This window comes from Saccopteryx leptura, chromosome 10, assembly GCF_036850995.1.
Source record: "Saccopteryx leptura isolate mSacLep1 chromosome 10, mSacLep1_pri_phased_curated, whole genome shotgun sequence".
Lineage (NCBI taxonomy): Eukaryota > Metazoa > Chordata > Mammalia > Chiroptera > Emballonuridae > Saccopteryx > Saccopteryx leptura.
The window spans coordinates 15,180,141-15,203,762 of record NC_089512.1 but is presented as its reverse complement, the minus strand read 5'-3'; the positions used below and the strand labels follow the sequence as shown (position 1 = coordinate 15,203,762).

Sequence of the window (23,622 nt, the reverse complement as noted above, 5' to 3'; positions counted from 1 at the left end):
AAACGGAAGTGCTTAAATCTAACTAAAAATTAAGAGCAGACGGCCGAAGCGGCTGAATCTTTTCCATTCACCAAACATTGGCGCACCTGCTCGGTGTTAAGGGGCAGGGGTTTAAGAATCAAAAACCCGCTCCCAACCTGATGGGTTCTAGTCGCGCATCTCAGGCAAAACAGGAGTTCTGGGTTCCGATGGGGGGGAGAGGCTTGTCCTCGGGCAGGCATGGGTTGTTCAGGGGCCCCGGAGAGAGACCCCCCGTGAAGGTAAAACCTTTAGAAGGGACCAGGGGCCTTTCTGCCCCCCATCTTGGGGAGGAGAGACCTATAAAGGGTCCGGCCGCCTCCTCCTCCTAACCTCCGCGGGGGAAGTCTGCCGAGTTCTGTCCTCGGCCGACTCCTCGGCGGGGGTGGCGTGCCACCTCCGTGTCTGGATTTTCGGGAAGTAGCGTCTTCAGATTTTGTTCCTGGTTCTTACTGGCGCTGCAGAGCCTGCGCTCTCAGGCTCTCCGGAAGGGGGGACACATATTTGAGGTCCAAGGTCTAAGGGAGGAGCATCCAGGGAGTTTCCCCCAAAGATTCGGGAACTGGCCGAGGGTGCTGTTTCCTGAGCTGGTGCTGAACTCAGGGCTGGGGCAGAGGCAGCTGTGTGGCCCCTGGGGGAACCTTCCAGGGCAAGAAGACAGACTGGTTTCAGCCAGTCGCTAACAGCCCCGAGTGTGAGGGAGGGTGAGAAGGGCCGGGCTCCAGCCAGCTCTGAGTCCCTGGTGACCTGCTGCTGGTCAGGAAACAGTCTCCTTCTGATAACTCCTGTTGTGATTCTTCTGGGGAGAATGTTTACACGTTTATTCAAAGCAGCCCCGGTCAAAGCAGCTCAAAAATCATTTGCTTTCAACAGGAGTTGCGTGTAACTTGAAGAAGTCAAACTTAAGGATTCCATCACAGAGTATTTGCTGGGCGTTTACAAGAGGTCAGATGCTTTCACGGGCGTAATGGTCTTCAGTTGACTCTTTGGGACAACCTGGTGATTCTTGTGTGCTAGCCAGAGGACTGAGGCTTACAGTGTTACAGGCGGTGCCCACGGCCCACCCAGCCTCAGGGATCGGCACACGGTGGCTGGGGGTTTGTGTCGGTTTGCGAACTCTGGGCAGCAGATGCTAGGACAGAGCTAGGAGTACAAGAGAAATATTGGTATCGGCACGGGAGCATCAGGATTCTGGGCTGTTTGAATTGGCCTGAGCCCAACTCCAGAACATCCTTGCTGTCCGCTGTTCCCAGGAAAGCCGCGAGTGAGGGCTGGAGGAGGAAGAGCACTCCACCTTCACCTCGATCACCGAGCGGCTGGACGGGCTCTTGCCCAGATCTCATCCCAAGTACCCTGTCAATCAGACAGCCTGAAGCCGAGTGGATTTGGCAACTAACCAAAGCAGAATAAAGTGTTTATCATTACCTTCCTTTTAGCCAGAGGGAGCCTTAGAAAGCAAAAAAGTAAATCCAAGATTGGGGGGAAAAATCCAATCTTTGAAACCGCAGGCTCGCTTGGTCCCCGATTTCCGTTCTTTGGGAGGACAGAAAGGACTTCTGCTATGAACCGAGACACACAGCAGGAGCCGCAATAGCAGAGCGAGATACCCTGGTTGAGTGCTGAGCTCGCGTTGAGTGCTGTTCTATGTGCTCTATGTGTGTTAGTTCATTTAATGTTCCCTGGGATTGTTTCAGCTGGCTATTATTGTAGCCCCATTCCCAAAGGGGGGAAACTGAGGCACAGAGGCCCGAGTAACATAGAAAGAGAGTAGCAGAGCTGGGACCTGTGACGTTGCCTCTTAAGAATGTTGGGAGTCTGACATTCAAAAATCACTTGCTCTCAACAGGAGTTGCGTGTAACTTGAAGAAGTCAAACTTAAGGATTTCATCACAGGGTATCTGCTGGGCGTTTACAAGAGGTCAGATGCTTTCACGGGCGTAATGGTCTTTAGTTGACTCTTTGGGATTCCTGTTTGCTAGCCAGAGGACTGAGGCTTATAGTGTTACAGGAGATAGTGATAATGGTCGCTTCCTTGTGACGCCCTTTGGGGATGCTTGTTCATGACCCACTGGTGACTTGTGCAGGGTGCTGAGTTCTACTTTCTAGAGGTGCTTGATCGCCGAGTAAATGGGGATCTAGTGATTCCACCAGGGACGTTTGTGGGAGCTGCTTTCAGACATTCAGACATGTCCTAGGAAAGAGGGAGCATTCTAGAATATTCTCTGTATCTATCCTAACCTTCCTGGGCCCCTTTTGTTACCATCCGCTCCATTGAGTCCTCCTGGCTCCCACTGCTTATTTAAGGGGCTCTGTTTGGAGAGTGGACAGGGAAGGGGGGGCCATGGTGGCCAGTGTTTAGGATTTACCCCTGGATTTGTAACGTTATTAACCCCCCACAGAGTCAGACTTTTCTGCACCAGCGGCCACCAGCATGCAAGCGATGATGATTTATGTCCCTCAACGGCCAAGAGGTGGAGCTGGGATGAGTTGGGCGCCGAAGGTGCTGGCCTACCCCCCAGCGTCCTGCCACTTCTTTGAATACCCACTTTGTCCCAAGTGCTGGGCGAGGAGCTTTATAAACGTTATCCTGCTTACACCTTACAAGAGTCCTTCTTACAAGAATCCTTATTAGGTACATTTCCCTTCTGTTTTGCAGAGCAAGAAAACTGAGGCTCAGAGTGGTTAAGAAACTTGTCTGAGGTCACACAGCTTATCAGTGGTGGAGGCAGAATTTGAATCCCGTGTTAACCCCGGAAGCTTCTTACGCTTCCCCACCCTGAATAACTTGCCCTTGAAGCTTAGCATTCAGGCGGCACTACTAGTTATTTAAAACACTTAAAAGCAATTAGTATGTATTGTGTAGACACCTGGAGTCTCAGTTTCTCCAAGTGTAAAAAGAGGTGCCTCTGAGGTTTTTCATGTTCCACACCTCCAGTTGTCAAGCATCGGCCCAGGGGAGTCTCCTCCCCCTGGGAGTAAATGGTTTGGTAGGTTTGGTCAGAGGTAGCTCTCTCTCTGCTCAAGTCTTGGCTGCTTTTGTTGATTAAGGGATGTGGAGTGATTCCTGGAGTTTCTGTGCAGTGTGGTGAACGCACGGTGATTGAATTCCACTCCTGTAACTGCCACGTGGGTCCCTGGGGAAGCTTTGGCTTTGGGATCAAATGCATGAAAGCAAACCTAATGGGCTTAAGGTTTTGAATCCCCAGTTGCTGTCCTGGATCTGGCTGTCACGTTGCCCGCGGAAACACTGCCGTGGCGTTTGTGGGGAGGGAGGGGGCCTTGGAGATGCCGGCCGTCCCCAGCCTTCCCCAGGAGGCAGCTGTGGTTCAGGCCTTCTCTGCCACCTGCTAGCCAGGGAGCTGACCTGCAGTCTGCCCTCGGGATGGGAGGGATGGGTTCCAGAACAGGGTGGACGGCTGGACTGGAGCCTTTGTAGCCAGCTGGACCACACACAGGCTGAGCAAGGAAGTGGCTGTGTTGGAAAAACAGAGGGCATCTAAACCGCCACGGCAGGAGGGAGTTTGGGGGACTGGAAAGACCAAGCCCTTGGACACCAACGCCCTGGGTTCAGATCCATCTCTAGCACTTACCAGCCAAGCAGCCCACCATCTCTGTGTAAAACGCACACGAGGCTGTCTGACAGGGTTTCCCTGGGCAAGAAATCAGACAGTCTGTGAGCTTAACTGGTCCTGGCAGATGGGCCGATGGGCCCACACTTTAAAATAAGCGTGTGAACGACTCATTAAGAGGGGTGAACCCCTGGGCAACACCACGCCAGCAATGTAAACGTTTTTTTAAAAAAGCAAGAATGTGCCCTGGCTGGATAGCTCAATTGGTTAGAGCACTGTCCTTATGTAAAAAAGCAAGAAGGTGACGGAAATTCAGCCTGATAGGGAGGAGAAAGCCGCCTTTCTGTTCCAAATCCCAGTCCAGGGGTCCCCAAACTATCGCGGGCCACATGCGGCCCCCTGAGGCCATTTATCCGGTCCCCGCCGCACTTCCGGAAGGGGCACCTCTTTCATTGGTGGTCAGTGAGAGGAGCATAGTTCCCATTTAAATACTGGTCAGTTTCTTGACTTAAATTTACTTGTTCTTTATTTTAAATATTGTATTTGTTCCCATTCTGTTTTTTTACTTTAAAATAAGATATGTGCAGTGTGCATTGGGATTTGTTCATAGTTTTTTTTTTTTTATAGTCCGGCCCTCCAACGGTCTGAGGGACAGTGAACTGGCCCCCTGTGTAAAGAGTTTGGGGACCCCTGTCCCAGCCTGTCCTTTGGCGTGAAGAAGCCTCTACATCACAACTCTAACCCCGGGAGCCGCCCGCGGAGCCTCACCCGGGCAGGTCACACGTGGGAACCGCCCGCGGAGCCTCACCTGGGCAGGTCACGCGTGGGAGCCGCCCGCGGAGCCTCACCTGGGCAGGTCACGCGTGGGAGCCGCCCGCGGAGCCTCACCTGGGCAGGTCACGCGTGGGAGCCGCCTGCGTAGCCTCACCTGGGCAGGTCACGCGTGGGAGCCGCCCGCGGAGCCTCACCCGGGCAGGTCACGCGTGTGAGCAGCTGGCACCACAGGGGGTGCCTTGGTACCTGTTGGTTCCCTTTTCCGCCTTCTGGTTGATGTGGGATGGGCAGAATCCGGGCGTGGGTACTGCACCCGACTGCTGGGGTATGTGCTACAGCTTGGCATCTTACTGTGGTTTCTGGGCTGCATCAAGTCCCGGGACCTTTTCTGGCCACCTGCTTCTGCATCTGTAAAATGGGGAGATTATTAGTGCCTCCGGTGGGGTCGCTGTGGCGGTTCAATGTGATTCTGCCGTAGGGAGCCTGGCCCAGCACCTGCACACTCCCAGTGCCCAGTACGTGCCGGCTGTCTTTGTCATTAGAAATCTAGAGTCCTGAGTTAGGGGGAGGACTCTAAAATGTCTTTGAAAGTTGAGTGCATTTTTAACTGGGGGTGGCATAGGACGAAGGCCTCACTTCCCAAGGGGTCCTCTGTTTGTAACGGCTCCAAATGAACATGATTGTTTGTCATCGGTGTGGGTGGTTACATAGTGCTTCTCAGGCTGTCAGTCACCTGGAGCGTGTGTTAAAATGCACATTCTGATTTATCGGCTCGGGGCGTGGCCTGAGATTCTGCATCTCCAGTAAGCTCTGTGCTGCTGGTCTGAGGACAGCACCTGGAGTAGCCAGCAAATGTCAGAATCAGGCTGATGATTTATGGGTGGGTGCCTGTTGGGGGCGGGGACACTCGGGCCCTTTTATATGATAACCGCACAGGGGAGAGAAATGTCTCCTTGTCTTGTCCAGAGTACCAGGGAAGATTTGGGAGGAAGCTGGAAGTATCTGGGATGTCTCTTTAGAACGCAGAATAGTGAGAGAAAGCAGATGGCATCTTTTCAGTGGCTTGTCCCGAACTCCGGGCCACCGCGCTCTCTCTATCTCTTGGGATCATCAGCCTGGCGAAGAGCCCGCTGAACTAACTTCAGAAGAGACAAGCTCATCGGCTGGCCTGCAGCCGCGTTCTTGCTGGCCAGCGGCCTAGGTAAAGAGCAGCGCCAGGCAGCGGGGGAAGAAGCCACGATGTTCTGTAAACACAGAGATACAAGCTCGTTCTCCACCGTGCCACCCCGTGAGCTCTGTGCACACGTGCGCACGTGCACACGCCTCCCGAGCCCTTCATTTTCCATTACACAGGATCTGGGGAAAAACCTCCTCCTCTGACTAGCTGATTAAGGGTTTGAACCGGAGGGTTGCGATCAGTGCTTGACCAGTCGTTAGAACCACTCGGTACCCCTGGGCTTGGAAGGGGGGGGGATTCAGCTGGTCCTTTCTCCACTTCAGAGTTCCATATGAATGTTGCCCCTCTCGCTCTCCGCTGGAGGCTGAGAAGCAGGGCCGGGGATCTTAGCTCTTTCCAGGATCCCTTCTTGCTCGGATAACCTGCGAATCTAGGTCTTTACATCTGGATCAGAGGCACCATCTGAAACGTCCAGGGCTCCAATGCCGTTTGTGGGGGAGAGGCGATCAGGAAACAGCCTGCTGTTGAATGAGATGCTTTCGCCCCCCATGTTTAATTTTTGTCCTTCTTACACGATGCATTGCCAGTGGCATTTATTCGCTGTGCTAGTGTAAATTTAGAGTTCATAGGAATTTTTAGACCCAGCCCTGTGCCCCTGGGGTTTTCTCATGGAGGAGGCGTTGTGTGCTGCCCAGCTCTGACAGGCTGACACGTGGGAAGGCGTGGGTGTTTCAGCTGCTCAGCGAGGCCCAATGGCTAATTCTTCTCACCTGTGAAAACATTCGCGGCCTTATAGAGAGCAGCCCTTGGCTTGCCCGGGTGGCTCCTCTCAAGCTCAGCCCCAGAAGCAAGGGGGGGAAATTGATCCCTAAACACGACTTTCTTCTCACTGGAGTTTCGTTTGGTATGTCATCATGCATTTGAGTCAGAGCAGCCAAGAGCTGGCCCAGCGGCCCTTGTGCGGGTGACAGAGGCCGTGTGGTCTGTTTGGGAAAGTGCTTGCTGGGATTTCCGAAGGCCGTGGGTTCCCAGCCCTGCATCGGCTCGGCTCGGCTGGGGGATCCTGCAGCTGTGCCCCCCCCCCCCATGGTGAGGCTGGAGGACGGAGCTGGCCAGAGAGCACCTGAGGGGCAGCTCCCCAAGGTGTGGACCGAGGGGCCCTGGGACAGCTGGTGGGGTGCTGCCCTCGCTGCTGGGGGCCTGGCTCCGCTCCCCGCCCAGCAGGCTGGGACTCGGTTCCTCACAGAAGCGAATACAAACTGTCCAATAGGGACCCTGACGGAGACGCTGCAGAGAGGGGTGGATCTCCCTGGCATCCTTCCCATTCTGGGTATGGAGGGGCGAGGGCAGTGGCAGAATTAGGGTGAGGCCTGAGTGCTTTCCCGTGAACCTGGTAACACGTCAGAGTCATCTCAGCGCGGGTGTCCTGCGTGACATCTGCTAGCCTCTGCTGAAGGCCCGTCTGAGGGTCCCCGGCTTCTCCAGAGGGTCGATGGGGGAGCAGCGTCACTCCGAGGCCAGCCGAGGGGTGAAGGGTGAGTGCCCAGCATCTCGAGATGAAGGTGGCTATCAGGACAAAGTGAGGGGGCCTGGGTGCACTTGCCGCGTGCCCAGGGAGGCCGTCTGGGGTCATTCTAACTCCACTGGACCCCTTTCCCAGATCCCCGAGGGGTACTGCTTTCTCTTCCCAGGCTCGTTGGTGCAGATGACTGGTTTCCTACTGCACCCGATTCCTTTCGAGGGGGACTCGCGTCCCCTCTCCAGGCTGCCGGAGATAGGGAGCCGCTCCTGTTCTCACTGAGCAGCGGCTTAGGATGTTTTACTCTTTGAACGTCGGTATGGATTTTGTTTTAAGTCTCATCGTGCAGGTTCTTTGCCAGTTGTGGCTCATAGCTCAGCACAGACTGTGCCCGATGGGGGCCGTTGACTATATTCTTTGCTGTAGAACTCGTCCGCTGACGGCTTCCCAGAGACAGCGCGTGAAACTGGAGGTCAGAATTGTTTCTGTGGCCCTGGCCGGTTGGCTCAGTGGTAGAGCGTAGGCCTGGTGTGTAGAAGTCCCGGGTTCGATTCCTGGCCAGGGCACACAGGAGAAGCGCCCATCTGCTTCTCCACCCCTCCCCCTCTCCTTCCTCTCTGTCTCTCTCTTCCCCTCCCGCAGCCGAGGCTCCATTGGAGCAAAGATGGCCCGGGTGCTGGGGATGGCTCCTTGGCCTCTGCCCCAGACGCTAGAGTGGCTCTGGTCGCGGCAGAGCGACGCCCCGGAGGGGCAGAGCATCGCCCCCTGGTGGGCAGAGCGTCGCCCCTGGTGGGCGTGCCGGGTGGATCCCGGTCGGGCGCATGCAGGAGTCTGTCTGTCTCTCCCGGTTTCCAGCTTCAGAAAAATACAAAAAAAAAAAAAAAGTTTCTGTAACCTCTGAAGGGGAGCTCTGCTGTCGCCCCGTTTTCTGTGCCCACGCTGGCCCACACGTGTGTTTTCTGTTTTCTCCGCACGTCTCGTCTTTTCCTCCAGCCGGGAAGGGCCCTGCTGGGGACGGCCCATCCCCAGGGCAGCTTTCCAGAGGGAGGACATAGAGCTTCAGTCTGGCCCGGCTTGTCTGCGAGCTATTCCGTCTCCGGTTTGTGTTGGGACAGAGGGTGCATTTATAATTCTGTACTGCTGCTACGTGGTTCCTGTGTCCCCCTAAATGCACATGTTGTGTGTGGCAGGCGGAGGAGAGGGGCACAGAAGAGAAATAGCGTCTCCGAATTTCTGATTTACTCACTTCATATTTATTTACTTATTAGGTCTTTTTTTTTTTTAAGGTTTTATTTAATTTGAGAGAGAGAGAGAGAGAGAGAGAAGTGGAGGAGGAGCAGGAAGCATCAACTCCCATATGTGCCTTGACCAGGCAAGTCTGGGGTTTCGAACCAGTGACCTCAGCGTTCCAGGTCTGCACTTTACCCACTGCGCCACCACAGGTCAGGCTGTGGAGGATTAAATTGTATTTCTGAGCCTGACCTGTGGTGGCGCAGCGGATCAAGCGTTGATCCACTCTCCACCGCGCAGTGGATCCTCCTTCCCTCTGTCCACTGCGCCACCGCCTGGTCAGGCCCAAACTTACGCTTTAAATGTGTCTGGAGGAAGTCTAAGAGGTTTGCTGTAGGAGGCCCTGGCCCCTGGCCCCACCAGCAGAGTACAATGCTGGGGGATGGGGTATAAGTGAGCATTCAGGCAGCCCACCGTGGCTGGGTTAGAATGAACCGTTGGCCTCCTCTTTCCTGGTACGAGACTGTGACCGAGCCCCCTTTCTTCTTGATGTGCAGGGTCCTGGTGGGCGCACCCAAGGCAGATTCCAAGTACAGCGCCTCCGTGAAGTCCCCTGGGGCCGTGTTTAAGTGCCGCATCCACACCAACCCTGACCGGAGATGCACCGAACTGGATATGGCTCGAGGTGGGTGGACATCGCTGCCAAGGTGGAGGTGGTCTCTGTACCCTCATACTGTCTTCTTTCTTCTCTGGGTGGCCTGCCTCCCTCCCTTCCGTCCTTCCGTCCTTCCATCCTTCCATCCTTCTATCCTTCCATCCTACCATGTTTCCATCCTTCCATCTTTCCTTCCATCCTTCCTTTCATCCTTCTATACATCCTTCCTTCCATCCATCCTTTCTTCCATCTATCCTTCTACCCATCCTTCCTGCAATCTATCCTTCCTTCCATCTATCTATTCTTCCTTCTGTCTATCCTTCTTTCCATCTATCCTTCCTTCCATCTATCCTTCCATCCATCCTTTCATCCATCCATCTTCCCCTCCCCTCCCCTCCCCTCCCCTCCCCTCCCCTCCCCTCCCCTCCCTTCCTTTCTTCCTTCCTTCCTTCCATCCATCCATCCACCATGTAGTTGAGTACCTGTTACTTACTAAGCACCAGGGTATGCCAGTGGAAAAAAACAAAGATCCTGCCATCCTTACAAATGAGTGGGCAGAAATGACATTACAAACAAACAGTTGAGTGCAAGAAGACCAGGGGAAGGTGGACATTTGATCTACACATGATTGGAAAGACGCACAGTGGTTAGCGGGCAGGTGGGGAGCAGAACCTCGCCGGCGAGGAGAGCACGTGTGGTGTTCCAGTGAGAGCGTCGGCAGTGTGGCTGAGTGGTGAGCCGCAGAGAGCGGGAGCAGAGGACTCAGCAGGGCCGGCTGGGGCTGATCACACGGGGCTCAGCGGGCTGGTGTAAGGTGTTAGGATTTTATTCTGTGTACGACAGGGGAGGCCATTAAAATCAATTTTAGGTTTTATGCTTTAAGTAGGGAAACATATGGTCAATGGATATTTTTAAAAGCTCGCTTTGATCCCGTGGAAACGACATCATTTTTGGAATCTGGTGGCGCTGCCTGGGTTCAGAGCCCAGCTCTGCTGGTTACTAGCTGAGACCTACCGGGACTGCCCCATCGCCTCTTTGGCCTCAGTTTTCTCACCTTTACAATCAGGACTACGATGTCCAGCTCACTGGATTACCTTGAGAAGATTAAGTGAGACAATAGAGGTGAAGATACAGAGTTGTGCTTGGCACATAGTAGGTATTCAGTAAGTGGGAGCTATTTTATTATAATCAGCTTCAGCTCCTCACTTCCTCCGAAGACCTTTCCCATTAAGAGCTTGCAGTCATGATTGTTTTCAAATGAACTGTTGTCATGATTTTCCTTAGCGGGAAAGGGGAGGTGTCTGTGGTGTTCTCTAGCGCCGCTGGAGACGACTGGTCGGTGACCTGTGTATCACGGATGCGTAACAAATTAAAATAAACCAGGGCACCGCCTCCTTCTTCAAGAAACTCTTGCTGTGAGGAAAGTATTGGCTGAATCACACAGCATACACTGATAGAGTGGATTTTACACTCTGTTGTCAATTCCTTGTTTCCTCCTGAGCTGGTTATAGACACTTGGGTGGTAGACCACCCACCCTTGGACAAGCAGCCAGCCGAACATCATTCCACCCTTAACCCAGGGCTGGTTTTCCTCTGTGCCCTCCAGGGAAGAATCGGGGGACATCCTGTGGAAAGACCTGCAAGGAAGACCGGGACGATGAGTGGATGGGGGTGAGCCTGGCCCGGCAGCCCAAGGCCGACGGCCGAGTTCTGGTAAGGCCTCCCGGGCGTGCCGCGGGGTGGGGTGGGCACTCTGAGAACGGGTCACTTGGACCTCTTAGGAGAGTTAGATGACACGGTGCCAAGGACATGGCTTTATGCTTGCCTCTTCTGGCCTACTATTTGGACAAATGATCCATCTTTTTATTTTCTTCATCTGTCAGATGTTCATAACATTTGTTCCAGGGTGCGGAGATGTGGCTATTGAAACCCGGTAAGTGAAACGTATGGGAAAAGTACTGTGCTCTGAGGGTCTTGTTCACTACACAGATATTTGTGTGTATCTCTTTAAGTTTGAAGTATAATTTATATAAAATGCACAGGTTTTAAGATTACAGCTTGGGTTTTGACAGTTGTACACACTTGTGTAACACTCCCCCCTCATCAAGACACAGATTGTTCCTGTCATTCCAAAAAATTCTCTTATGTTCCTTTTCTAGTCTGCTCCCCCCGCCCCCCAGGCAACCACTGTTCCGAACTGTGGTACGAACTGTGGTACCATGCGTTCCTTTCGCTTTTTCTAGAACGTAGTATAAATGGAACCCCACGGTGTGTGCTCTTCTGTGTAAGGCTCCTTACACTCAAAATAATACTTTTGAGATAACCCACGTTGTGCTCATCAGGAGTTCACTCCTCTATTCCGGCACGGCAGTGCATTTTATGAAATACATGTTGTTTTTGAATAGTCATTTATTTGGCTCCCAAAATGCATATGATGTATGTGGATCTGTTAGGCGCGCCAAGATGCACAGGAAAGCAAGTCTTTGCCCTTGACCTCGTGATGTCTTACAGCTGCGCCGTCCAATGAGGGAGCCGCCAGCCGCGGGTAGTTACTGAGATTTAAATTGTCCTGAAGGGAAAACTCAGTTCTTCAGGGCACGCTAGCCATGTTTCGAGTGATCGATACCTGCGCCTGGCTGCCGTATCAGAGAACTCCCGGGACACTGCCAGCGCTGCCCGAAGTTTCACTGGACCCCACAAAAAGGAATCTGACGGCCTCTGTGGTTTCATCCATTTTGCTTTCTCATACACTTTTCTATTGAGGTGTAACACCAAAGTACTTAGCTCGCACAACTTCAGGTGTGCAGCTTGGTGAATTCCCACTGCTGGCTCCCCGGAATGTCCCCTCGTGCCCCTTCCCCTGAGGGGACCGGAGGCCTTTCCTTGCCATTGGCTTCTCTCTGATGGTGATGGTGATTTTTGTTATAAAAGCGTATGACCCAAGAAGGTGCCATTTTCTGAGGGCCCCCTTTGAACCACAGGCTGTAATGCTGAGGGTTTTACGTATATTTTATCCCAGGGAAACAGGTTCTCCTTAAGGATCTAGGACAGGAGTCCCCAAACTATGGCCTGCGGGCCGCATGCAGCCCCAAGGCCATTTATCCGCCCCCCCACCCCCGCACTTCCAGAAGGGGCACTTCTTTCACTGGTGGTCAGTGAGAGGAGCATAGTTCCCATTGAAATACTGGTCAGTTTGTTGATTTAAATTTACTTGTTCTTTATTTTAAATATTGTATTTGTTGCCATTTTGTTTTTTTACTGTAAAATAAGATATGTGCAGTGTGCATAGGGATTTGTTCATAGTTTTTTTTTTTATAGTCTAGCCCTCCAATGGTCTGAGAGACAGTGAACTGGCCCCCTGTGTAAAAAGTTTGGGGACCCCTGATCTAGGAGATCCTTGTGTTTCTGTCCCCTCGGGGAGGAGCCCACTTTAGTGTTAAACTTCTCGATGGGGGCGGTTGTTCATCTGAATCCCTCCTTCCTCCTCAGCACACGTCGAGCTTCTCGCCTTGTCAGCCCCGTGCAGGGACCAGGGACGGAGGGGGCACTGGCTGCTGTCGCCAGCACCTGGAGGCCTCCCTGCTGGAAAGCACCGCAGGTCGTGCTGAGGGTCCCCAACCCCGCAGTTTCCCGTCCTCTCATCACCGCGAGCTGCCCTGGGCCCTCTCCCAGCCTCCGCCTTCCTCCAGCCTGAGTGGCCTGACCCCGGCTGGACACCTCTGCCCCAGGAGGGCCAGAAAGCGCATCACCTACCTATGGAAAAAGGGGGACAAGCGAACCCATCTGAAATCCGGGTGGCCTGAGGTCGGGGTTCATTCAGGACAGAGGTGGCAGTGGGCTGATGGCAGCACGCACGATGCTCTAGAGAGCCTGGAGCCCACAGCCGGGGGGCTGCTCCCGTGAAAATATTTCCTGTCCCCATGGAGGGATCCCGGGGTGGGGCGCTGAGAGCTGTGCATTACTGCAAGTCAGTATCAGGAAGGGAAGGGGCCGTCCCTGGGGATGTGACCAGCAGTGGGAGTCCCGGGGGCACCTTAGCCGAACAGGGCTGGGGCGTTCGTGGTCCTTTGTGCTGTGATCATCCTGTTCGGGTTCATGGCAGGCAGAGCCGTTTTTCCCAGATGTTTCACGATTACTGTGCCACCCGTTCAATAAGCCCCTCTATGCGGGTGCTGGAGAAAGAGGGGCATCCCGCAGTGGCCATTTGCCTCGTGGCTTTTTTTTTGAAGGGGGGGTCAGAAACACAACATAAAACATACCATCTTATCCATTTGTCAGTGTACAGTACGGTATACACACATTGTTGTGCAAGAGACCTCTGGAACTTGGTCATCTTATAAACTGGAAACTCTGTAGCCAAGAAAGGACTCCCCTCCCTCCTCTCCCAGCCCCTGGCGACCCTCAGTCTATTTTGCTGTTTGTAAGAGTCTGACTCTTACAGAGAACTCATACAAATGGGATCGTGTGGTATGTCTTTTTGTGGCTGGCTTATTTCACTAGCATCATGTCCTCAAGGTCCATCCATACTGTAGCAGATGGCAGGATTTCCTTCCTTTTTAGGGCTGGATACTGTTTCATTTGTATAGGTTCTACTTACCCACTCATCCACTGATGGGTATTTGGGTTTTTTCCACCCCTTGCTATTGTGAATAATGCTGCTTTGAACGTGGGTATGCCAGTATCTCTTTGAAATCCTATTTTTCCATTCTTTTGGGTCTATAATCAGAGGGAATTGCTGTATTATATGGTATTCTATGTTTAATTTTTTGAGGAACCAGCATACTGTTTCCCACAGTGGCTGGATGATTTTACATTTCCACCAACAGTGCAGAAAGAAGGGTTCCAATTTCTTCACATCACCAACACTTATTTCCCTCCCTCCCTCCCTCCCTCCCTCCCTCCCTCCCTCCCTTCCTTCCTTCCTTCCTTCCTCCCCCCCCTCCCTCCCTCCCTCCCTCTCTCTTTCTTTTAAATATTGGCCATCCTAATGGGTGTGCAGTGGTATCTCATTGTGGCTTTGATTTGCATTTCCCTAATCAGTTGAATCTCTTTCTATATATTTGTTGGCCTTTTGTATTTCCTTTGAAGAAATACCTGTTTAAGTTTCTTGCCCATTTTTCGAATTGGATTGTCTGTTTTTTTGCTCTGGAGTTGTCCTTGTGCCTTTTTGTGCATGCGCAGTCTTGCTCGGTAAGACTTGTCCTAAGTCCCCTCTGTTCCTTCCCTGGTTTAGACTCAGCGTCCTCCATGAAGCCTTCCTTAAGTGACAGCGCTGTCTGGAACAAACTTAATGTCTTTTGTGTCAGTAGGAACTCAGAATTGTGTGGTTACTTTATGTGTATAATTTATTTTGTGTGTGTGGGTGTCCTTTTTTATGGAGGCCACCAGCTGACAGAGGTCAGATTTTCCACCCGTTTCACTCTTAGGTTCTTGGAGAAGATCTCTAAGGAGTGGTGTCTCAGCGTGTGTTTGGGTAATACAGGGACACAGTGTCACTGTTAAAACAATTAGAAACCAAATCAGTGGCCATCTCTTCTTGGCGGCTGATTGTAAGTGATTGATAGAATGATGAAGCAAAAATGCTGTCAAATGACCCTTAGAAATAGTAGGTGACAGCAAGGCAGGAGGCGTGGTGACCCAGTCCCTATTTACATTTTGGAGGCGTCCTCTCCATTTGCTTCCTCATGAATGTCTCCAGTCTACCTGTCAGAGCTTTCTGGGAAACAGGTATTTATCTTAAAATTAGAAACAGGAAGCTATGTTTTATTACTCAGACATGTGAGGACTCAGATGGTACTTGGGGGTGTGGACATGACCCCTGTATGCCCAAGGAGCATAATACTGGATTCTTTTTTTTTTTTTTTTGGTATTTTTCTGAAGCTGGAAACGGGGAGAAACAGTCAGACTCCCGCATGCGCCCCACCGGGTTCCACCTGGCACGCCCACCAGGGGCGACACTCTGCCCACCAGGGGGCGATGCTCTGCCCCTCCGGGGCGTTGCTCTGCCGCGACCAGAGCCACTCTAGCGCCTGGGGCAGAGGCCAAGGAGCCATCCCCAGCGCCCGGGCCATCTTTGCTCCAATGGAGCCTTGGCTGCGGGAGGGGAAGAGAGAGACAGAGAGGAAGGAGGGGGGGGGGTGGAGAAGCAAATGGGCGCTTCTCCTATGTGCCCTGGCCGGGAATCGAACCCGGGTCCCCCGCACACCAGGCCGACGCTCTACCGCTGAGCCAACCGGCCAGGGCCAAGGAGCATAATACTGGATTCTAACGTTGGGTTTGAGAGGGCAGAGGTGAGGTGGCCGTTTAAAGAAATGGCATCTGGTGCTGGTTTCAAAGTAAAGAACTGATGGAGAATTTGAAAGCAGTGACCGGGAGTGCAATGTCTCAATGAAAAATGGCATTTTCTGACCCACAGGCCCAGCAACCAGCTCTGTCTGGCAAGACCCGGGACGTTGGGCTAGGCTGGCGGGCTGACCTTGGCTTAGGGTCTGCCAGTCTCAGCTCGCGGGTATTGTGGTGCCTTCCAAGGCTTTCCCCAGGGGACAGATGAAACTGGGTGTGAACACAGCGTGGGGCTCCGAGGCCAGTTCCTCCCTTCCCCACAGTCCCCGGGCCCAGCTGGTCACTTAAGGAGCAGGGAAGAAAGTCATTTTCTGCCACAACCACCCAACAAGCACAGCGTAGACACTGACTCTTCTCCTGGACCTGGATGGAACGCCAACTCCAGATGCCCAAGTCGGGCTTCTGCTTTTCATCAGTCCCCAGGGCTCAGACAACAAATGCCGCCGGCGTGGAGATTGCTGCTGGGTGGAAGTGGCGGTCTCCGGCTCTATCTCTCTGCCATTTCCTTTCCCTATCTAGTCACCATGTGTCATCTGTCCGTTTTATTCTTTCCAAAGCCACGGGGTCCATTTCTGCATTGACTTCTGTTGCCCTGTTTCCTGATTTTTGTATGTGAGCTTTGTGTTGAGCCATCACACACGTGCAGGACAGGACACAGAGAGTCTGAGCGCGCCCGGATGAGTTTTCGTTTGGTGAGCATTCTCAGAGGGACTTTCCCAGCACCCCTGGGCCTCCGAGGCCGCTGCTGCTTCCTTTGGCGAGAATAGGGATCTGTGGCATATCATGACCCTGTTTCCCCCGGCCGCTGTTCTCGGTGGCCCAGGGGTAGACCTGAGAGGGCCTGGTAAGAGCTGTGGCCATGTGTGTACGACAAATGCATGTGTAAGGGGGATGGGGGTGGAGACTCATGTGCCTTTGTGGCTGAACCCTCCGGAAAAGCCCAGTACACACACCCCCACCCCCACCCCGACGTGTTGTCAATAAAAGGCCTTTGACTTAAAATGCTCATTTTCGTCTTTTGGGAGGAAAACCATCTTTATAATTTGATATATATGTCAGATCTAAGTTTGGGGCTGTGCTAGCCCCTCCTCCCCTCTGTTATGATGATTTGGAATCTGAGTTTGATCAAGTCTTGCTGTTTCCAGAGAATTCTCTCTTTCCTGTTTGTCGCTCTCTGCCCCCTACCTCCCTCACAGCAGGGCTCATTTGGAGAGATTGATGGAGTTATTAATGCTTTGGAGACAGTCCCTAGGAATTTTTTTAAACGTCGGGGTCAGACTGCCATGTGTGTATACATAATGGTAATCAGGGCGACACAGTCTTTTCTTTTTATAATTTATGTTCAGGGACACTTCTCCTACATGCATATTGCCTTTGACCTTCTGCCAGCTGACCTCACAGAATGCCTTCAGTTTTAGTTTGGTTTACTGTGCAAAACAATATTTGGATCTTCTAGGAATTTTCTAAGCTCACTCCTAAACAGTTTATGGTACTTTAAAAAACAAAACAAAACAAATGAGGAGACAATAAACTAGACATTCACCGCAGAAAGTCCTTCCTTGTGAGAGTCAGCATTAGCCGCAATGAAATTGGCTTTTTTTTTAATGGTCCCTCCCACCCAGAAATACAATAAAACAGGGTAAGCCCTAGACACCCAGGGCTTTGCTAAATCCATGAGCTGAAATATAACTGATTTACCAGCTAATCAGATGACAGTAAGTGATTCAGGTTTGCAAGCCATCAGAGTTGAGTCAGAGCTAAAATAAAACTCAATTACTTAGCGGCATAGAGCGATTGTCTGCTCAAGGATAGATTTTTTTTTTTATAGCGCCTCGCCCCGTATCATGTCAGCGTCCTGAGAAATGGGCTATGAGTACACAGCGCTCCCGCAAGGGGAGGAATAAGGAGTGATGAGACTGTTTTCTGTAGTTTCATGTCGGAGGGCAAGAAGAGGTAGCGTGTGGGCAAGCTCGGGCCTCCAGTTGTTCGGAGTGTGTCCGCTGTGCCTTTGGGCAGAGAGTGGCCTCGTCAGGGGTTCCTCTGGCAGCTGGCCCGAAGGGATGGAGAGGAGAAAGGCTGGCCGGCTGGGGTGTTCCATAGAGAGACCTGAGGGACAGCCACGCTCCAGAGAGCCCCTTCCCTGCCCGGTGACCTGGACATTCCGTCAACCCCAGAGTGGTGATTTCCGGGCTCCTGGGTCCCGTGGGAAAGGCGGTAAGGACAGCGGCTCCTAGGTGGGTTTTGATGGCATCTTAGGTGGGATTTGGGTGTTTTAAAGGTGGAGTATGTTTTCTAGGGAGTTCAGGAGGACCCTGAAGCGGTGGGTTCCAGTCCTGTTTGCAGCACTTAACTGGCTCTGGGACTTAGGCAAAGCACTTCCCTGTGCCACTCAGGGTGCCCGTATGGAGAATGGGAATTCTAAGGGCTCCTCTGCCCGCCGTCCAGGGTTGCAGAAGGAGTCAAAGGGGGACCCTCTTAATGCTGGATGTCCTGGCCTGTAGTGCGTTTGAAGGAAACCAACCCAGAAGTGCAAAACTCGGATTATTTTAAAGTGCAGTGTTTTAGGGAGATGCATCTGTTGAACTGGTAACAGGAGCAAGCGTGAAGGCCCAGGAGACACGGGCTGAGCTGAGCAGAGTGCACCCCCTCAGGGAGAGCAGGTCGCCCCTGACCAGCCTGGGCGCAGTGAGGTCCGAGCGCGAGGCTGGGTGGCGTGCAGCAGTGGTCGGGGAAGCACGCTTCTGGTCCAGCGTCTGTCTATCTGTCCGTGACAGCCTCGCCTCCTCACACGTGCCTGTTGTCAGGGGGCTTCCTGGTGAGATGGTCTGTATCTTGCTAAGGGTTTGGTTAAATGAGCGTATGCTCATTGTCAATACTCAACTTAACGGTACACTTGAGATCTGGACATTTTGCTGTAAGTTTTTTTTCCAAATTAAAAAAAATGCACCATCCCCCTGGCCGGTTGGCTCAGTAGTAGAGTGTCGGCCTGGTGTGCGGAAGTCCCGGGTTCGATTCCCGGCCAGGGCACACAGGAGAAGTGCCCATCTGCTTCTCCACCCCTCCCCCTCTCCTTCCTCTCTGTCTCTCTCTTCCCCTCCCGCAGCCAAGGCTCCATTGGAGCAAAGATGGCCCGGGCTCTGGGGATGGCTCCTTGGCCTCTGCCCCAGGCGCTAGAGTGGCTCTGGTCGCAACAGAGCAACGCCCCGGAGGGGCAGAGCACCGCCCCATGGTGGGCGTGCCGGGTGGATCCCGGTCGGGTGCATGCGGGAGTCTGTCTGACTGTCTCTCTCCATTTCCAGCTTCAGAAAAATACAAAAAAAAAAAAAATGCACCATCAACAAGCATTTACTTCCGGTTTATGATCTGCATGCCGGAGTACTTCTGTAGGTAACGGTCAAATATTAGCAGTTTCCTACGGTTCAACCTATATCTCTGCCCTAAACCAGCTCTGAACAGGAGCCCCCCCAAAGTGTGTTCTCCAGACCGGCAGCCTCAGGGTCCGCTGGGAGCCGTTGAGAAGTGCAGGTTCTCGGGGCCCCTCCAGACCCACTGAGCCAGGGTCTGGGGGGGGGTGCAGTCTGTGCTGTAGTCAGACCTGCAGGTGTCTCTGATGGAGGCCAGCTGTTGATCCGGTGGGTGAGCAGGTGGGCGAGCAGGTGGGTGTCGTGAGTGGCAGGTCTGTGGCGGCAGAGGACCCACCTCTTGTCTCCTTCTCAGCGTGTTCCCTCACGAGGACCCCAGTCTGTCTCCGCCAGCAGACGCAGGAGAAGGTCATGACTGTTCACTGCTGTACCCTCGGTGCCTAGCGCAGAGCCTGGCGAGCCCAGGGTGCTCCGCGAATTCTCGACGAGTGAATAAATGCACAGATGCACATGTGGGGTGTGCAGAGCGGACCCGCCACGGCCTGAGGGCCGCCCAGTGGCTGTGGGGTGGTTGTCTTAGTCTTCACCTGGCCTCCCTTCCCTCCCTTTCCTGCTCTCCCCGCATCTAGTAGAGCCGCTCCAGCACACCTCCTGAAGCCGATTTCTGTCACCTCCACTGCCCCATCCTGGTCCAGGGTCCAGGCCAGCATCCTGTCTCTCCTGGATGGTCACCCCACTCTTGACCACCTATAGCCTCCACGCAGGGACCGAGTTATCTTTCCAAACTGCAAACCAGGTCCTGCCGCTCACCTGTGTGAGACTTCACATCTGTTCCCCGTGTGTGTCCACTGAAGTGATCGTCGTCCCCAAGGTCTATAGGAACCCCTGTGGCCTGTCCGCTGTCCCCTCTGACCTCATCTTCCTCCCATCATGGTCCCTCCGGACCAGCCCACTGGCCTCCTTCTTTCTCTTGAACCTCCAAACCTTGCTCCTAGGCCTCCTTTGCACCTGGCATTCCTTCCTTCTGGAACATTCTTCCTTGTGTGTTCAATGTGGTCGGCTCTTTCTCACCCATTAGGCTTTTCCTGACCTCTGGATGAGAACTGCCCTTCCCGCTCCCAGACCTTGTGCCTGTCCTTCCCAGAGCTCAGCGCCAGCTGCAGACCTCACTTGTCCGTATATTTGTTTATTGTCTGTCTGCTCCCAGTCGCCTCCCAGGGCCGTGGTCTTATTCGTGCCGTTTGCCGATGCCCAGAACGGTTCCTGGCCCCAGGTCTGGCTGCGTGGGAGAGAAGATGGCTCCCGGGCCTCTCTGCTCTTCTCCCTTCGCGTGGACTCACCTGGCATCATGCCGGGGCCTGCTTGGCGACCTCCTGGGACCCCCTGTTCCTGCTCTGAACCCCCTCTCTGTTGTTTAGGCCTGTGCCCATCGCTGGAAGAACATCTACTACGAGACAGACCACATCCTGCCCCATGGCTTCTGTTACATCATCCCGTCCAACCTCCAGGCCAAAGGCCGGACGCTGATCCCTTGCTATGAAGGTGAGTGCTCTCAATGTCACTCCCTCCCTCACCCTCTACCCACATCGTCCCTAAACAACGCCCCCTGCCTGCCTGTCTGCATTGCCCCCAGCCTTCCAGTCTCCTGGCAGGAGGACAGCCCTGGGTGCTGAGGTGCCGCCCGGAGGGTGAGGAGGGTGAGGAGGGGCAGCGGTCCCAGGCCCTGCCCAGCCTTGCCCATCTCTGCCCCAGCGCCCCCCGTGCTCACAAGTCTTCGTGAAGTCTCTGAGCCCCGACGTTCACCCGGCCTCAGACGAGCCGACAGGGAGAACTCTGGGTTTCCTGGCACTGCTGGATGCTGAGTACCCTTGGGGAACTTAACTTTCTCTCTCTAGGCCTCAGCTTCTCTACCTGAAAATTCAGAGGTTGGCCCAAATGGTCTCCACAGTCCCATGTACCTCCCAGGTGGACATAAGGCTCCCGACACAGGTCCTGGCCACACCGGTGGACAAATGTCCTGAGGCGCAGGGGTCGGAAGCCTCAGAATTCCGTTTCAGAACATCAGAAGGCCGACTTTCCTTCTTCTCTGGTCCCCGCATCTGCCACGTGCTTGAGGACTGGGTGCCCCCTCAGCACAGCTGTTTTAATATTTTTATTGATTTGAGAGAGAGGAAAAGAAAGAGTGGGGGGGGGGGAGGGGAAGAGAGAGAAGCATCAACTCACTGTGTCATTTAGTTGTGCATTCATTGACTGCTTCTTGTACGTGCCCTGATCAGGGATGGGACCTGCGACCTCTGTGCACCAGGGCGACACTTTATTCACTGAGCCATCTGGCCAGGATTCGGCAGGTTTTTTTTTTTTTTTTTTAAATTTTGTTTTTATTTATAAAATTAAATGTAACAGGGTGACATTGGTCAACGAGAGTCCATAGGTTTGGGGCAAACATCTCCACATCATTTGGAGAGGCCATTATGTTGTATACCCATCACCCAAAGTCAAATCGTTCTCCGTCACCCTCAGAGGCGGATTGAACAGCTGGTGCCCGCCCTGGGCCCCGACTTCTGAAGGGCCCCACAACACCCCAACTTGACACTTTTTTCTAATGACACCAAATTTGGTTTCATATGTGCAATTTTAACACTAATAGTACAGAATATTCTTTATTTATTTAAAAATATGGTTAACATGTATTTTTATTTTCCCTGTCTCTCTCTCTCTTTTTTTAAAGGGGCCCAATATTTTCTTCTGCTCCCGGGGCCTCAACCGACCTTAATCCGCCTCTGGTCACCTTATATTTTTTCCCTCTTCACACCCTTCTGAAACCCTCCTCCCCTCTCCCCCCCTCCCCTTCCCCGTAATAATCACACTGCACTCTTATCTGTGTCCACGAGTCTCAGTGTTGTATCCCACCTATGTGTGGGATCATATGGTTTTTAGCTTTTCCTGATTTACTTATTTCACTCAGTACATTATCAAGGTCCATCCATGTTGTCGTAGATGACGCCACGTCGTTTCTCACGGCTGTCAGCAGTTTTAGGAGCTCCTCACCAACAGACCCTTGGGGTCTTGGAAGGAAAATGTGTTTTCTCAAGCTCCCTGCTTAGAATCTTCAAACAACTGGGCACTGGGGACCACTGAGCCAACCGTTCTTTAGCTCAGCTGAATTTGGCTTTAGGGGTTCAGAAAATGCTGTCGTTCTCTTCAGCTGTCCAGTTTGTGCCCACAGGTTTTTCTAGCCTAATTCTGAGGGAGCTAGAACCTGTTTCCTCTCTCAGTGCCGGCTGATTATATTTTTCTTCTCCCCTAATTTGTTTGTTTGGACATAAGTCCTGACTGGCCCATGTCCACATTTTCCCCTGGGCCTCCCTGGGTTTCCCCGGGTCTCAAACTCTCCGGCCACCGAAGAGCGTTCTGAGAAGTGCTGTCTGGACACGAGCCCTTTCCCGCCTCGTGGAGGACCCTCCAGGGCCTGAACTCAGGGACTCTGGGGGCTGGGGCAGGGTGTTCTGTGACATGGCCCGCAGAGGAGCTGGCAGGGTCCCTGCAGGGGGCACGGACTCTCTTCCTTCCTGAGGATGAGCCTTTCCCCACAGGGGTCAGCACTGGTCAGCACTGGCCGGGCCACGTGGGGACATTGAGCTCCGTATTGCCCTCGTCAGAAGAAAAACTATCTGAAAAATAGATGATACTGTAATTGGTGAAGATGTAGTATAAATACATAAATAATGGGGCAAAGCTGTGTTCTGTCCACCCAGCTTATCCTTCCCTTTACCCCAGGAAGAAAAGGGGGGCCTTGGTACAACTCTTTGGGTGGCTGTCAGGCTGGGGGAGGCGATGAGGGAGTCCATGGGGGTAATGGAGGCAGAGATGATTGGACTCAAACTAATTATGCAATAGGACCAGCGTTTTAGTTTTCCCGGAACACGTGTTAAGTAGGGACCCGTTGCTCCCCCCTAATGATTCTCCTATATATGACCGTGGGCATCGGAAAGCAAAAGGCCCTTAGAAGGGAGGGCCGGGGCTGATGTCTGTGCGTGGCCACCGCCGCCATTGCTCACACATGCACGCCCTCTCTCATTAAACAGCTGTGGGGTCAGCAGAAGGCCAGTGTTGGTCTGGGGACTACCCATTCTCCCATTTAATCTTCACCAAACCCCTGAAAAGGTCTTTTTTCCACTTGAGTTTGACTCCAGGTGGTTTATTTTGGAAGTTATTCCAGAAGACGCCCGTGGGGGAGTGGAAGAGGAGACTGGGCGGGGCCAGCAGCCAGTCAGGATGTCACCCACAAGTCACCACCGTGGGCCATCGGGGCACAGTCTCTGGGTGGAGCTGCAGCCAGCAGAGAATACACCTCTGGATTGTGCTGCCTGAGTCTGGGGAGCTGGGGCGCTCACCCCCTGGGCGTCCTGCCCTCCATGTGCATGGGCAGGAACAGCCTCGCCGTTCCCAGCAAAGTGCTGGCAGGTGGCAGTTGGCCACATCCTGGCAATGGGCCCAGGCTACCTGGGTGGGGTCCCGCAGGTGGACTTCCTGTGGCCTTTCTCTTGTTACCCAGGAGGGAGCTGAGTCTCAAGAGTTTAAATAAATTGCCCAAGGTCACTCATTTGGTAAATTGTAGAGCTGGGTTTTGAATTGTGCATCTGTCTGACCTCACAGAAAGCTTTTAGTGCCCGGTGGTTTGTGTTTTTGGACTTCCTCATTTAAATGAAAATTCAATAAGAGTCGGTCAACAACTCTCCCAGAACAAGAGAGGGCGGCTGTTGGCACCATCCTCACGAGGCAAGGGGAACGTGAGTGTTGTGGATGCCGGTGTTCTTTCTCCTGCAGGCCCTGCCGGCTTTCCCCTCGTCGTCGTTGCTGGGGGCTCCGGCGTGATGCTTGGCAGGGACCCGGAAGCCTGTGTGAGTCGAGGAGAGCAGCAGCAGGGCTGGTGACAGGCTGGGGTCAGGTCTGCTGTCCCTCATTCACTATAGAGT

General features: G+C 53.2%; 1 protein-coding gene across 1 annotated transcript in view; it reads left to right on the top strand.

Moving 5' to 3' along the window:
* The window catches only part of ITGA9 (integrin subunit alpha 9), a 352,967-nt gene that overhangs the window by 6,010 nt on the left and 323,335 nt on the right, over window positions 1-23,622 (top strand). Inside the window, exons 2-4 of the mRNA XM_066350935.1 lie at window positions 8,845-8,972; window positions 10,549-10,655; window positions 20,065-20,188. Coding sequence (XP_066207032.1) covers window positions 8,845-8,972; window positions 10,549-10,655; window positions 20,065-20,188 — 359 coding nt within the window. The remainder of the gene's footprint in view (window positions 1-8,844; window positions 8,973-10,548; window positions 10,656-20,064; window positions 20,189-23,622) is intronic.